General features: G+C 40.6%; 1 protein-coding gene across 4 annotated transcripts in view; it reads left to right on the plus strand.

The window, feature by feature from the left end:
• The first annotated feature begins 262 nt into the window (after positions 1–262).
• Positions 263–16,885, plus strand: part of Calu (calumenin) — a 27,698-nt gene continuing 11,075 nt past the window's right edge. Inside the window, exons 1-3 of one of the 4 annotated variants that reach the window (XM_031381353.1) lie at positions 263–382; positions 7,669–7,900; positions 13,268–13,461. In XM_031381353.1, coding sequence (XP_031237213.1) covers positions 7,680–7,900; positions 13,268–13,461 — 415 coding nt within the window. In that variant the 5' untranslated portion in view covers positions 263–382; positions 7,669–7,679. Of the gene's footprint in view, positions 383–7,668; positions 7,901–13,267; positions 13,462–13,533; positions 13,728–16,885 lie in introns of all 4 variants that reach the window. The other 3 variants (XM_031381354.1, XM_031381355.1, XM_031381356.1) reach the window with 3 other exon arrangements.

Below are 16,885 nucleotides of genomic sequence, written 5' to 3' on the forward strand. Positions count from 1 at the left end.
GTGCCGTAAATGAGGACGTGGCGGTCAGTGGGCCACGGTCAGCGAGCCGCACCCACACACCCAAAAGCGGGGAGTTAGGACTCAGCGTCCCCACAGGCTGGGCGACTCGAGCTGGGCGGGAATACGGTCCACGCAACCCGGCGCGCTCGCGGGGACGTGGCGATTTCCAGCCAATCCCGGCCACGCGATTGTGAGACCAATGGCCGCACGGAGAAGCTACGCGTCAGCAATGATCGTGCTGGTGATTGGTGCGAAGACCACCGACAAGTCGGGCGGGGCGGGGCTAATAACCACTTCCGGTTGGGCGGTGCTTGTGTGCGGGAGCTCACTCCCTGGGTGAGCCGCGGCCACGGGAACCTACGGCGTGGAGCTCCCGGGAAAGGTAAGTCCTGTGGTGCTGAGTGGGTCCTTGTTCGTTCTTATTCTGTCCGTCGGCCTTGTTCCCCATTCGTAGTGGATCTCTCATTCCGGTCTCGGTGCACCCGGATGGGCCCGAGGCTCCACTCTGGCCCTCAGTGTGCAGTCCCCAACTTGCTGTCCCGCAGCTCTGCGGTAGGGGTTGTAGCCCGGCAGACACAAGCTCCCGGGCCCTGCGCCCTCCTGGGCATCGTTTTGTGCCTGGTTCGCGCGTTCTTGTTCTCCTCCCTGGGTCCCTCCACTCACAGTGTCCCTGGGACTAGAGGGTCACTTTTGTTTTCTGAAGGTCGGAGAGAATTGGGTAGAGTGTAGTTATCAGCTCCCTGCCACCTCGCTCGACTCTTGGGAGCTGCCACCCCGCCCCAAGGCCACATCCCGAGAATGAGTTGCTAATGCCGAGAAAGAAAGTGTTAGCTGTCTTCCCGAGTGTAGGAGAACAAAACGAATGAAAACACAATGTTATTATTTTTTTAAATTTTCTTGTTAATTAGAAAAGAATGCTGCAGTTTTCTGTTTGCCGGAATATTGTCATTAATGGAAATAGTTTTCACATGTTAATTAGGGAGTTAATTACCTTTAAATAATCACGGCTTTTTTGCTTGCCATTCCCAAGTGTTCTGATTTTTGACATGCTGTATGCAGAAGTCAACTTAATTTTAATTCCCAATAGTTGCTGTAATTAAGAGTGGTTTACATTTTGCAAAGTTTCTTTTACATGAGTGGGAAAATTCCGTGGATTTCTGCTAAAACTTTTTTGGTTCTTTGATCGAAATTCCTAAGCGTTCAAAACCTTGGAACAGGATTTTTTGAGAATTACATTCACTTCCTGTCATGAACCATCAAGTCAGCATTAATAAACTGGGAATAATAGCGCTCCGGTTTATTTAATTGAACTTGAAAGTAGAGAAACCTGGAATGGCTGATAAATTATTCTTTGCTATACCTGAAGGCTGACCCAGGACAAATATTCAGTTAGATTTAAGTACCAAGCTATAGTCACCACTAGAGAACTTGTGTTCTTTGGTCCAAATGTGGGACCAGAGATAACCTTACTACTATTTGTGTAAGAGACAAGTCTGTCTAGTCCTACTATGAGTTTGACAGTGTGGAGTTGGAGTTTCAGGAGTCTCCAACAGGATATTTTGAAGATTCAAAAGGAGTCATGAGCTCACAAAAATATTGAGTATGTGTGAGAGGATGGTATTCTTCTCAGTGTCGTGCTCAGTCATTGTTGGGTGCCATTCATGTAATGATATGTTAAATGATGTGTATATCATTGCTTCAGTGCAGGAGACTAATATGTTAGTATTAGCTCAAACTTTTTTGTAACATAGATGTGTCAGGGATGTTTCAGGGATAACCAGGAATAGTCATGCGAAATGCTTGATTAAGATCCTGGATTCTTTCTATATAAACTTGTTTTTTTCTGTCTGTGGCTTTGATGTTTTGTGTGTGAGAAAGTCTCACTGGGTATCTTTGGCTGACCTGGAACTCATTATGTAGACCAGGCTGGCCTCAAACTCACAGGAGATCAGCCCATCTCTACCTCCTGAATACTGAGAAGATTAAAGGAATGCACCACCACACCCAGCTTTTCTATGAACTTTAAATATAAATGCCATTAGGCTGTAACATATTAGGATTAAACAGATGAAATAACACTACATTCATTTATGGGGACAGGTAAATACCTACCATGGCATGCTTGTGGAAGTCAGAGAGATGACTAGGGAAAGTCCATTCTTACATTCGACCATGTAGATTCTTGGGTCCAACTCAAGTTGTTGAGTTTGGTGGCAAATGCCTTTACTGGCTGAACCATCTTGCAAGCCCCTAAAATCACATAATTGCCTATACCTGGCTTTTGGCCAGATCCAGTAATACAATTGGAAGTTGGAAAGCACATCAAAGCCAAATTGCTGCCAAATATCACCCAATTGATCCAATAAAATGTATTGGTTTCTAAAAAGTACAAGACTTTACATTAGGAGCTATAGAGATCTTTTTTTTAGATTTTTATTTATTTTATGTATATGAGTACACTGTAGCTGTCTTTAGACACATCAGAAGATCCCATTACAGATGATTGTGAGTCACCATGTGGTTGCAGGAAATTGAACTGAGGGCCTCTGGAAGAGCAGTCAGCACTCTTAACCACTGAGCCATTTCACCAGCCCTAGAGAGATAATTTATATTAACTTCTGTAGCAATTGTTTCAAAACTGTAGAATCTGGTGGGTGTGGTGGCTCATGCCTGGAATCCTAGCATTTGGAAAGCCCAAACGGGAGAGTTGCCTCAAGCCAGAGGTCACTGAGCAACACATCTAGTTCTGGGCCTGTATGAGACTCAGTGAGACCCTCTACCTCCACTCCACCCCCCCAACCTGCACAAAACTGAAGGAGAAATGTCTTAGCCACTAAAGGTGTTTGCTGCCAAGCTTGACAGTCTGGGTTTCAGATTCAGGACATACATGGTGAAGGGGAGAGTTGTCCTTTGACCTGAGCCCACATGCATGTGCATGCGCATGCACACACACATAAATAAAACAGTGTAGCTTGTGGTCATTATTGTGGAGTACAAATGAGTTTCAAGAAAATCAATACAAACTTCTTCCAACTGGAGTCATCAACCATGGGTAGCTAGCTAGGTCTTTTCATCTAAGATCTTGTTTGATTGCTCCCTTGCCCCCATTATCTTAAAATTATTTAGGCTTCTGACACTGAAGGAAGATTGGTCTAAAATAACTACACGTTCTCTTATGCATATTAAGCATAACTATATACAGTAGAATTCAGTAATAGACACCAAAGCTTTTTATGTCTGATGCTTTGCTAGAATAAGTTGGCCAGTGAGTCATATATTAAAATCTCATCCCAGAGAACCTTTCCTACACACACACAAGTTTTAGAACCTTTTTCTTATAGTTTTTGTTTTTCTTGAGGTGTTGTTGTTTGAAATTTGTTTTTATTTATATTTATGGGTATTTTGTCTGCATGTGTCTGTGTAGTGCAGTTCCTAAAGAGGACAGAGGAGGGCATGGGTTCTTCTGGAACTGAAGTTACATCCAGACAGTTACTAGCCACCTTGTGGGTACTGAGAATCAAAGCCAGGGCCTCTGGAAGAGCAGTCGGTACACTTAAACACTGAGCCATCTCTCCAGCCTCATAAGTAAGTTGATTGAATGGCCAGAGGATTTCAGTTTGCACTTGATTGCTTTGGTTGTAGAACTGATGATATTCAGCCCTCTTGTATTTCTTCCACTTGATTTATTAGAACATATTGGTAAACTAGTATAAATTGACTGCACTAGACGAGTGCAGAATGATTTGTCATTATGCCTTTCAAGAGATCAAGGATGATTTGGCTTGTGTGTGACAATCTATCAGTGGTTCTTCTACTAAAGTTTGCATTTGAAGAATGCCAATAACAGGGATATTTTTATTTCTAGATTTCACAGCCCAAGTCTCAGTATAGTTAAGGATAATGCTATCAAGTTATTACTGTTGATTTCCATTAAATAAAGTAGACCCTTAAGCACAGAGTCCTCTGCTCCAGGGTGGAGAAGTGCCTTTCTGCTGTGTATCCTAATTAAGAAAACTGGAGTTTTACCACCACACCCATTTCTCCCACTTGCTAGCATTGAGCAATGGGTCTTTGGTCAACCAGAATAATTGTGGAATCTCTTAGACTTAATATTTCTGAAGGGATGAATTTAATATAGCCATCTAAGTTGCCAAAAAGCATGGGTGAGGTTTGTGCTAAAAGTTGAACTTTCAAGGAAACTTTATTTTTTGAAACAGGGTGCATATAGTCATTTATATAAAGTGCAGCACTTCTAATCATGTCTTAGTTTCCACTAATCACATTTTAAATGTTTATTAGTCCGTGTTGCTAGTGGTCACCATACTAGCTAGACCTTTTGGGTTTGTTTAGAGACTTATTCTCAGCCATAGCCTAGGCTTGCCTAGAATGTAGGACTTACTGTTGTTTTGTTTTTGTAACTCTGTGTGTCTTTGTGTCACTTCCTACCTCCTTGTACCTTTTGAGACAGGCTCTTTGCCTGAACCTGCAGAAGCCCCACCCATCCTCCTGTCTTCATGCCCCCACAGTGCTGGGTTTTTGGGGTACTAGAGATTTTAGCTCGGGTCCACATGCTGGCCCAGCGCAGACCCTTGCCCACTAAGCCATCTTCCTTACAGAACTTAAAACAAACAAACAAAAAAAAAAAAACATTACTCAGAGTGCAAGTTTCTCATTGTCTAGTGCAGAGAAGAAGAGTGGGTAGGCCAAGCCAGTTGGCTGGTCCTGGTTAGGCACTTTATTTAGTGATAAGATAGAAAACCAGATTTCAAAGCTACTATAGATAGTGAGGAAACAGAATCAGGCAGCAGTACAGATAGTGTGGGTGAAGATAAGCTTGAAGTTAGGGCTGACTGGGAAAGACTGGTTTGTGTGGTTGGAAAAGTCAGAAGAGAGAGTCATATTCTTTGGGATTGGTGTTACAGACCAAGAGAGCCAAACCTCCCTCTTCTAGAAGAGCAGCAAGTGCTCTCAACTCTCGAGCCTTTCTTGTTCTTTTTTGCTTGCTTGGTTTAGGGTTTTTATTTGTTTGGGATTTTTGTTGGTATTTTGTTGGTTTATTTTTGGTTTTCTTTGGTTGTTGTTGTTGTTGTTTGAGACTGGGTAGCCCTGGCTGTCTTGGAATTCAACATATAGACCAGGCTAGCTTCAAACTCTCAGAGATCCTCTTCTCTCTGCCTCCCCAGTGCTAGGATTTAAAGCATATGCACCATGCCTGGCCTCTTCTTTTATTTTTAAGGACTTTCATATAAGCATGGTCACCAATGGCTGTGGTAAGCATTTTCTTAGTTTTTGTAATCCAGAGGGCTCTATAAAGCCAAATTAATGGTTTAAATTCATTAAGCCATAATGTAAGGATAGGGAGGAAAATGGACATATTGAAGGATATATAATACATTGACATTTAATTTCCATATTCCCTAACATAGCTCTCTTCCTTTGTTCTATTTCCCAAAACTTTGAAGCAGAAGCAGATAGAGGTGTTTTGAAGGTGCAATTTGATTAACAGCTTCTAAGTTAGATGCTTTGTTGAAAGAATTTTCTGATTGGATAAGTATTTGCATATACACATGAATGCTTAGACTAGTTAGTTTCCACTAGTGATATCCCTGGGGAAGGAAAACCATTTGTTGCTGAGGTTTAATCTTCACATTAGGGCAGAGTGATATATTTAGCCTTCAGAAGATGTAGCCTCCCTGACTGCTGTAACTTGTATTCATTTCTTGCGGATGTAGTAACAAATTGCAACAAACCAAGTGGTAGTTTGGTTTTGTTTTAATTACTACTTGTGCGAGTAATATGGGAATGTACTTGCAGAGGTCAGAGGACTGCTTCGTGTGGGGTCAGTTCTTCTCTCACCTTAATGAGGGTTCTGGGGACCAGATTCCAGGCTTTAAGATAGAAGCACTTTACCCCTGAGCCATCTCACCTGTCTCTGACTGGTTTTTTCAATTGAAGTTTATATCCTCTGGAAGTTGAGAAGTCTAAAAGTTCTGGCACAGGTGTTGGTTAGGCCACTTTCTCTTTGAAAGGTCTTCCCTTTCTCTCCTCACGTCTGGTAGCTGTCAACAGTCTTTGGCTCACGCGTGTATCACTTCAGTCTGTCTGTCCTAGCACAGCTTTCTAATTCTGTGTCCAGATTTACGTTTTTGTAGGACACTGGTCTTTGGACCCACACTAAAGAATGTGGCTTCACTTTAACTTGATTACATCTACAAGGACTGTATTTCCAAATAAAGGCATATTCAGAGATACCAGGGATTAGGCATAACAGAGGAAGAATAAGAAGTATTGTGAAATTGCTAAAAAAACGTATTTTCACTGATAGGATGGGAGCATAGACATTCAGCATTCATGTTGTTCCACAATGAAAAGATTAATTAAAATATGAAAACCCAGGGTTAGAGAGATGTCTCTGTGGTTAAGAGCCCTGATTATTCTTCCAGAGGCCCTGGGTTCAATTCCCAACACTTACATGGCAACTCACACTGTCTTTAACTCTAGTTCCAGGGGACCCCACACCCACACACAGATATGCATGCAAACAAAATACCAATGCATGTGTTAAATATATTATAAATGTAACAAAAAATATGAAAGCCCAGGAAAACTATTCCCATTGTTTAATGTTAAGGTTTTGTTATTATTCCTTGAGACCTTAGCCTCTCTAATAATAGTATAAGTTGTATTTTTATTTTGTTTTGGTTTTCAAGACAGGGTTTCTCTGTGATGCCATGGCTGTCTTGGAACTCACTCTGTAGACCAAGCTGGCCTTGAACTCAGAAATCTGCCTGCCTCTGCCTCCCAAGTGCTAGGTTAAAGGCATGAAACAGGTTTTTAACGGTTAACATTATCAATTTTTAACTGACAGTGTCTCTATGACTTGTGCCCCATTTTTTAGTAGTAGTCCAGCCTTGTGCTCATTAGATTCACCTGTGACTATGGTCTGAGAATGGGGTTGGGGGCAGGCGGCGGGCAGGTCTGTGTACATGACAACACACAGCCGTACAAAGCTCTGGAATCTGAACATTGTATAGTACCTGGGGGTCTTTGTGCCTGAGCAAGTCTGGGAACTGCAACTATGCAGACACATAATGTTGTTACTTGTGAATGGACATCCAAATGGGTTGGTGACTCAAGATTAGGCTATATGAGAGACCTGGTGCTATGGGGCAAGGCAGCCACTGAGTGTATGAGTGGTTCTTGCTCCAGTGGTTCTCAGACTCACCAGAGAAGCTTTGAAAGCCACCAAAGCCTGGATTCAACTTGAAGAGTCTAAAGGGGTGGAGCACCTAACTCTTTTAGGTGATATTCTAACATTCAGCTATGTTTGAAGACCAGATCACTGACAAAAGTACAAAAAGCAAAGGACCTACATCTTGTCCTTTCAGTTTTGTTAGCATTTTCAACAAAAAAGAAAAACTATAAAGTTGTTTTTTGAACTATAAATTCCTAGTTAGCCTAGCGTCATAAAGGAAACAGTCCTACTACAGGACGGGTCTGATAACCTACTCTACTTACATTACAGATTAAGCAATGATACTTGGGTAACATAAAAGACTTAGATATATAGATGTATCAAATTAATAATTTAATTGAGACACACTTGGATTTCTTGCTTGTTATCAAGCATGCTGCCTTCTATGTTAACTACCTTTCCTTTTCCTTTAGGGTAGGTTATCATGGACCTGCGTCAGTTTCTTATGTGCCTGTCCCTGTGCACAGCCTTGGCTTTGAGCAAGCCTACAGAAAAGAAGGACCGAGTACACCATGAGCCTCAACTCAGCGATAAAGTTCACAATGATGCTCAGAATTTTGACTATGACCATGATGCCTTCTTGGGTGCAGAAGAGGCAAAGAGTTTTGATCAGCTGACACCAGAAGAGAGCAAAGAAAGGCTTGGGTAAGATGTCTGTTGGCCAGGGAAGGGGTCCAGAGGGTACTGTGTTGAGAAACCCCAGAAATCTTTTTTTTTTTCTTTTCATTTTCTGGTTCAGTCACTAATAAATATGTGCTGAGCTCTGTCTTCTGAGTACTAACAACCGAATTGCCACCACTAAAATCTAATAAAATTCCTGCTTTCGTATACTTCTCCACGGTGTAACAATTGCACCTCATTCTTCTACAAAGCAAAATCATCTTCATAAAAGTACCCAGGAGGGCTGGAAAGATGGCTAAGAACACATACTGCTCTTCATAGGACACAGACTCAGTACCTAGTACTCATGTCAAGAGTTACCCAGGTTATCTGATGCCTTCTAGACTTCAAGGACACCTGCACTCATGTGCAAATGACAACACAGACACACATGTACACATAATTTTAAAATAATAATACATTTTTCCTAAAGTACCAGTAGTACTATATCCAGCTTAAGCTTATCATCTTAATTCCAAAGCAGTATATGGGAGTGCTTAGTTCTGCTGTCTTTGATTTTGAAAAACCTTCTGTAATTTATTCATTGAGCCCAGGCCAAGTGATGTTTAAGTACCCAATAAACTAGAAACTGGGTTCATTATTTCTGTAAAGTTGGTGTTCTTTAATAAAAGTCAAGCTAACCATTTTAACGCGGTGCCCAACCTTTTGACATTGTGATATGATGTTATCTTCTACAACAAAACTAGGGTTGGGAGGAAAAGCACTTTAATGTACTTCATCCCCTGTACCTAGGAAAACAAAAGAGTAATAAGTAAAGACAAAAATGACTTACCAAACAAGGGCCTTATTTTCAGCATAAGAATGGCTTTCGGTGGCCCTGTTCTAGTCAATTTTGTGGTCCTAAGCAGCTTCTTAACCTAAAGGCTCACTGGCAGGGCCGGAGAGATGGCCCAGTGGGTAAGGACACTGACTGTTCTTCCAGAGGACCTGGGCTCAGTTCCCAGTGCTCCTATTGCAGCTCAAAACCATCTGTAACACAAGGTCCAGGGGGTTCCATCCATGTCCCGTTCTGGCCCCCACGGGTGCTGCACACGTGTGGTACACAGATAACACTTGCAGGTGAAACATATTCACACATAACTTTTTATCTATTTTTTAAATCTGTATGTAGTAGAATCCTACTTCACTGTTTCTGGAGTTCTAAACATGTCTTTTGGGGGGGGGGCTCTTTCAAAACTCTGATTTTTAAGAAAATACAGGTGAATTCTGTGAAAATATTATCCTGATTGAGTACCACTGGTTGGCTTTATAGGCTGTTTTTAAGAGATTTGTGTAGCAGTGGTACTATACTGCAATTCTTTTGCCATTGTGTGTAATGCTATGATTATAAGATATTCTAGAGTTTACTTTGATGGAAATTTAAATATCAATTTATTCTTTGTGTTACCTGAAATGTAACTAAAGTGTATACTGTTTTATTCTTGAGCACTGATATAGTTAATAAAAAGATTTTGCTCTGTAGAATGAACTACAATAGAAGCATACATCAGAAAGGCCAGTTCTCTGTTAGGTTGCTTCTCTGTTTTTGAGAAACTGTGCTTGCTTCTAGCTTTTAGCTTCTAACTGTGCTAACATTTTAGGCTGAAACAAGCAGTAGACGAGGACGCTCTCAGGCCTATATGTCATACTATTAATATTCTATATGCCCAGCCTACATTTTGTTCTGAAGGAGTCTCTGCAGCATTACTCCGAAATAATGGATGACCTTTATAGGTTTGGGGTCACTTAACATATAAAGGACTTTAGTGAGCCTCCTCTGGCCTTGCAGGAAGTAGAGTAGCTTTGCTAGCGGTTTGCAGTAGAGAAAAAGTGTTCATTTTTATCATCAGTAACTATCAAAAGTTCAGCACATAGAGCAGGCTGTATACTATTAGAAAAAAAACTGATGAAGCCGTGTTTTTAATATAATTTATAAATGAAGTAAATAGTGCATTTGTTTTTCCCAAGTTTTAGAGATAGTGACAGACATCCTTCATTAATACAATGACTGACTACGTTGGAAACAGGAATCGTAGGTAAAGCCAGGACAGTGCACACCAGTCCTTGGGAGGCTAAGGGAAAAGAATTTCTAGTTCAAGCCTGGATTACATAGTGAGATTCTCTCCCCACAAGAGAAAAGAATCCCACGTAAATTTCTACTATGGTGTTTTAAAACATTGATTTGGTAGCTAACTGTTCATCAAAACTTATAAATCACAGTCATTCTCCCCCCCCCCCGTCATTCTATAATACTAATTATAAAGGAGAAAATCACTGCTTATATGTCATTATAAAATTAAAACTATCTTTGAAATCTTTTTTTTTTTTTTTTTTTTTTTTTTTTTTTTTTTTTTGGCTTTTTCAAGACAGGATTTCTCTGTATAGCCCTGGCTATCCTGGAACTCAACTTTGTAGACCAGGCTGGCCTCAAACTCAGAAATCTGCCTGCCTTTGCCTCCCAAGTACTGGGATTAAAGGCATGCGCCACCACCGCCTGGCTAGTACCTATTTTTGAAATCTTTAATAAGCATTTTTAGGACAAGTTTAGTATATAATTTTCAGTATCTTTTTCTCTTAATATTGACAAGTAAAACTTTTTTGTGCTTGTATTAGCTTGGGTTTTTGGCCTTTTGAGATATGATCTCACTGCATGGCACAAGATGGCCTCCTTCTTGGGTTTTTTTGTCCACTTTTGTCTCCTAGTTCTAAGATTACAGGTATATCTCCTAGGTGCTAGGATTTGGGTTGTTTTTTTTTTTTTTTAAGATTTATTTATTATTATATATAAGTACACTGTAGCTGTCTTCAGACATACCAGAAGAGGGTGTCAGATCTCATTATGGATGGTTGTAAGCCACCATGTGGTTGCTGGGATTTGAACTCAGGACCTTCGGAAGAGCAGTCAGTGCTCTTTAACTACTGAGCCATCTCACCAGCCCCCGGATTTGGGTTTTTTGTTTGTTTGTTTGGTTTTGTGTTTTTGAGAGAGTCTCACTGTATAGCCCTGGCTGGTCTGGAACTCAGAGATCCACCTGTCTCTGCCACCCTGAATTATAGATATGTTCCACCATGCTTAGCCCAGTGCTAGAATTTTTAGGCATGTGCTATTTATTATATCAGCTTTTTTCTACTTTGTTTTACTTAAAAGAGGGAAGGAAAGGATATTATGACCTCCATGCGTGCTAGGTGAGCTCTGTACCACCTGAGCTACAGTCCCTTCAGATCTATTTTATGTGTGTGGTGTCTTGCCGGCATATATGTATGTGCACCATGGTTATGCCTAGTGTCTGCAGAGGTCAGAAGAGAGCACCAGACCCCTGAACTGGAGTTATAGATGACTGGGAGCCGTGATGTGGGTTTGGGGAACTGAGCCTGCATCCTCAGTTCTTAACCCCTGAGCCATCTCTCCAGCCCTGGCTTTCTTTCAGAAGGTTGTGTGTGTGTACACATACAACAGGCTATATATGGCTCGTGAAGTAAAAATATTGACTCTTTCCAAAAAGGGTTTGCCAGCCCCTGGATTAATCCATTTGGTGTGTTTATATGGAGTAGAATGCTGTTCAGCCTTAATCTTTGTTAAGAGAAGCTCATCTTGAACAGTCATATGCCTATTTTATCTGGGCAATCTTTCAGGACATTTATTTATGATAACTTAAAAATATCTTCTGGGAGGTTCTGTGCCCCAGTATAGGGAAATGCCAGGGCCGGTTGGGGGAGGGGGGATGGCAAGCAGGGGGAGGGGGGAGGGAACAGGGGTTTTTTCTTGTTGTTGTTTTTTGGGTTTTTTTTGGGGGGGGGACTGGGAAAGGAAAAATCATATGACATGTAAATAAAGAAAAAAAAAAATAATAATAATAATAATAATAGAAAAGGAAAAATATCTTCTGGGGTTGGAAGGGGTTCTAATACTTCGCCCATTTTTTTTCTTAGTAGTGATGCCATTGGTAGCAAGTACCATATAGATAATGCAGAAATTTTCTTAATCTGCTGATGTTATTAAAATTCTCTGATAAAATTTACCCTGTGTCCATGCAGGTGGGGGGGTAGTGTTTAGGAGATGCCATCTTAGTGTGTTCCCTTTTCTGTCAGCGTTGTAGGGTAAGGTTAGAAGAGCGAACATTCTCTGAGGGAGTGTGCTAGAGTCTAGAGTTGGGTGATGGAGCCAAGGCCAAGTATGAGTCTGTTACCTAGGAAGGAAGCACTCTGATTTATAATCACTTTCTCATGCTCCAGTCTTGAGACAAACACTTGTTGCCAACATGTATGGTTTCCATGCATAGGAGTGTACTGACTGTTCACTTTCTGAAAGCTGCGATACAGTTCCCACTTTAAACCGGGCTGCTTATTGTGTGGCTCTACATAGACGGCTGAGCCCTCTATAAATAGGAAGTTACGTCTTTGGCGTTTTTATATTGCGAGCATTTACTTAGTGGTGCTAGAGGTCAAACTCGGGTCCTCACAAATGACAGGCAGGCACTCTACTCCTGAGCCGCACTCAAAGTGCATTGACTTATTTTTAAATCCTTAATTAAAATGTCGTATATAGAAGAAAGAAGGTTATAAAGGAAGTAGATCCATTCTTTATTTAGCTTTGTTGCTTTGCTTTTTAATCTGCTTACTAATAACCCTCTCAGCTTATTAAAATAGTCTTATAACCAGGAATGCATATTCTTTCCACATCATTTCCTCAGAGTACTGTTTTCATGGATGTGTATGTGTGTGTGTGTGTATCCAATTTGATGTAATATATAAAAGCTACTGTTATTTTGAAGATTAGTGTCTCTATACTCATTTGTTTTTTTTACAGTTATCATGCCATAAAATATATGTGCTCTGTGGATTTTTTTTTTTTATGAGACAGGGTCTTACCAGAGAGCTTAAAAAAAAAAGATATCTATATGTTTTAACAAAAGTATAGCTCTTCTCTAAAAGCAACTAACTTTTTAAAGTCTGATTTAGATATCTTAAATTCTAAGGAAGTCATTATTAGTGCTTGTGATTATTCACCAAGAAGTATACCTGCTCTAGTAAACATAGTAAAGAAAAATATAAAGATTAACATCATGTTTGTTGCCAAAGGGAGAGCCCAGGTGGACTCCGTGTGCAGATCAGACTCACCTAACTATAAAGAGAGGCTGGGTCACTGGCCATGATCCGTTCACCTTTCCCAGGTGACTTGTTTCAAGCCAGGAACAGGTCAACAAAGCCCAAAGTATTCCATTGTCTGTTTTGGAAACTTTTTTTTTCTTTTTTTAAATTTCTTTGTGTTAGACCTGGGCAACACTCCTGGCTATGTCCAGAGACATGTGGGTTTTTTTAACCTCTTGCTGGATTTCTCTGCATTTTCTACAGAAAGATTGTAAGTAAAATAGATGACGACAAGGATGGGTTTGTCACTGTGGATGAACTCAAAGGCTGGATTAAGTTTGCACAAAAGCGCTGGATTCACGAGGATGTAGAGCGGCAATGGAAGGGGCACGACCTCAATGAGGATGGCCTCGTTTCCTGGGAAGAGTATAAAAATGCCACCTACGGCTACGTTTTAGGTAGGTCCCTACTATCTGGGGGAAAAAGCTTTGTGGACCTGGCCCTTGAAACACAACTGTTTTGTCTTGTAGAATGATTGTAGATAAAATAGACGCGGATAAAGATGGGTTTGTGACGGAGGGGGAGCTGAAATCCTGGATTAAGCACGCCCAGAAGAAATACATATATGACAATGTTGAAAACCAGTGGCAGGAGTTTGATATGAATCAAGACGGCTTAATCTCCTGGGATGAGTACAGAAACGTGACTTATGGCACTTACTTGGGTAAGGGGCGAGATGTCAGGCTGGCCGAGACTGTGTGGTCTTGAGTCAAAGAAACAAATGGGTCAGACAGGAAAGAGGGAGATACTATGCTGGACTACAATAGTTTGATTCTGAGTTGACTCCCCTTTGTTTCATTATTTTAAAATTTGTATATTATATGTTTTAAATTTTAGTTTTGGTCCTCTGAAGTCTGACATGTACATCTTGAGCACTGCAAATGTATTTGCCATTTTTTTCTATAAAGATATGTATATATACCTCTTTAGAGTAAGTTTCATGTAAAAGACTGTCTTGTTCCAGCAGTGCAGAGCAAGAGGCCTTGCTTTGAGGTTTCTTACCATGGTACTACTCAAATTTTGGGCCTGAAATTAAAATCAAATTAGATTCTTTTGTAACTGGTGAGAATACGAGGAAACTACTGGTAATGAATGAAATACAATTCAAGTAAGGTAGCTGTCAGAACGTCATGCTTACTGAAGTTTACAAGTGAAAATCTCCCATTTGTTTTCTCTGGCATGTGAGTTTATATGAACCTGCTTTGCAAATGCTTCAAGGCAGATGTTGCTTTGATTGCTTTGTTATTGATCTGGTAGCCTTTTTGTTGTTGGGGCCCTGGTTAATAATTTTTTCTTTGGCTTTGCTGCTTTCCTGCTTGCCTGCTGCTGAACTCCAGGTGGCAGTCTTACTGAGCTGATGCGCAGGGCACTTGTATTAATAGAGTTTCCTGCATTGTAAATAGTTTCAACTTGAGACATGAATATATAAATGGTACTTTTTGTACTTTAATTCTAGAATTAGGCAAATTAGAACTACAGGAACCTAACTGACTAACAAGGAGCATATAAAGGTCCATTTCCCTACCAGACAGCCAGCTGTCTGTTAATTACAGGACGGCATGCATTTCTGCTGAAGAGACTTATTTCTGTATTGGGCCTGTTCTCATTCCTAAGACTAAAGTGGCAGTCTCTCAGGGCTTGACATTTAGCCAAGACCCAAACATACCCACCCAATTAAGAACATGTGTATTAAGAACCCAGCACAGATGGAGAGCAGTCCATGTTTCTTGCCCTCTGGCTGAAACCCAACACCCTTCTGAGTCAATCAGAATTAATTATAAATATGAAGCCAAGGATAGACTAGACTACCCGTGATCTCAACAGAATGGTTTGCTAATAAATCTCTGCTCAGGCTTAGGTACTCCCTTGCTGTCCAGAATTCTGCTTCAACTATGTATAATTATGTGCATAAAAATCTGTTGAGGGCTTTGTTGCATCACAGGGCTGATGATTCAATGTAGTGGGCATTTCTACAGCCTGAGACAAAGCACAAGGCGAGGCACTGGCTGAAGAAGTAATGTCTTTATAAGGCCTCTTTCCCAGGCTGAGGGCTGTGGGTGATTAGCCCTCAGGGGGTAACAAGTTGGCTTTAGAAGAGTGCTGAGGAGTTTTGTGAGGATGTGTTATTGATTCAATTTGAGTTTGTATATAAATCATTTCAGCTTTTAAAGGCTATTCAGTGATTCTACTTTCCACAAAAGGAACATTTGTACTGTATGCACTGTCTCTCTAATAAGTAAAAGATACCAAGATTGGCCAGAGGCTGTAAGCAAGGCCAGCAGGGACTGGTGCTTGGAATAAATGCCACTTAAAGTAGTGTGCCTTCCTGTTTTTGTTCTTTTATAGGAGTGTGTTGCTGTCAGGCTACTTGATTCTAGTCTCCGTGTTTTACTGCAAGGAAGGGACAGAGGGCTCATAAAGAGGAAGTCTAGCCTGAATGCATAAGTTGACTTATGTTACATAATTTTGCTCAAACTTGGTATTTGTGTTAAAACTACAACTTAGTATTTGAGAAGGATGTTGTCTTCTTCCCACCCTCCATCCCTAATGTATTATGGTTTGTGTTTACATTATGCAGAGTCCCACGGCCTCATGTGATTCAGTACCAGTGCTGTTTACTAAATTTTTGACAATCAACAAACTTCAAGCTACTTAGTTTTCAGGATAGGGCAGTTTTTTATTTGGGTTTTTTGTTGTTCCACTAGTGGCTTGGGTGTTTGTTTGTTGTCGGAGGGGAGTTGGCTTTGTTTTTTGAGATAGGAACTCACTGTGTAGCCTTAGATGGCCTGGAGCTTACTGTATAGACCAGGCTGGGCCTTGAACTCACAGAGATCTGCCTGCCTTTACCACTTAGCCTCTAGAATGCTAGGGCGAAAGGCTTGAGTCATTTGTTTGTTTGCTTGTTTGTTTATTTCCTTGTTTGAGTGTGCTTAAAATCCAGCAAGAGTGTCCTCTTAATATCAGAAGTCAACAATGTGGTGTTATTGTTAAAAGAGACCAGTGAGCTTTTTGATAAGTAGTACCATGCCTTTTTATTTAGTGTCTCAGGAACAATAACTTCTTACCTTTAATGCGGTATTCTCTACTTCTCAAAGTATCTTCACACCTCTGAGATCCTTTATATTTTTTCAGTTTACAGAAATTAAATTTAGTTTCCTAGGTACTTCTGTGGAAACCAGCTGCTGCTTGTATAACTTAGATTGTATAACAGTTAGATTACTCTGTGTTCCACTCGGTTATATTTTGATTCTTTTTTTAAGTATGTATGTGTGTTTCTGTGTATGGGTATGTGCCAGAGGAGGCCAGAAGAGAGTGTTGGATTCCTTGGAACTGGGAGTTACAGATAGTTACAAGCTGCCATGTGGATGCTGGGAATTGAACCCGGGTCCTCTGGGAAGGCAACAAGTATTCTCAACCATTGAGCCATATGTCTCGTTCCATATTTTAATATTTATTTTCTAATAAAAGTTTGATCAAAGTATAATTGACATCTAGAATGTATCTATCATTTCCCAAAAATTCCTTGTGTCTTAACTTTTCTAATATACCATTGACCTACTTCCTATAACTCTGGGTCAGTTTACATCTTTTACTTGTAATTTCCAGTAGACTTTGATGGGGCTGGTGTTAGTTGGACCATTCAAAATGGTGATGTTCTTTTGCTTGAGTCTAAGTGTCCTTAAAATGAAATGGGACAAAAGACCTTTGGTACCTAGAGTCTTAATGGAAGTTTAACATTTGATAAAAATGGCAATAGCTGATAGTTACTGGGTGCCAGCTATATATACCAGATGTTGCTCGAGCCTTTAGTTTGGTTCCTCC

This window comes from Mastomys coucha, unplaced genomic scaffold (assembly GCF_008632895.1).
Source record: "Mastomys coucha isolate ucsf_1 unplaced genomic scaffold, UCSF_Mcou_1 pScaffold20, whole genome shotgun sequence".
NCBI lineage: Eukaryota > Metazoa > Chordata > Mammalia > Rodentia > Muridae > Mastomys > Mastomys coucha.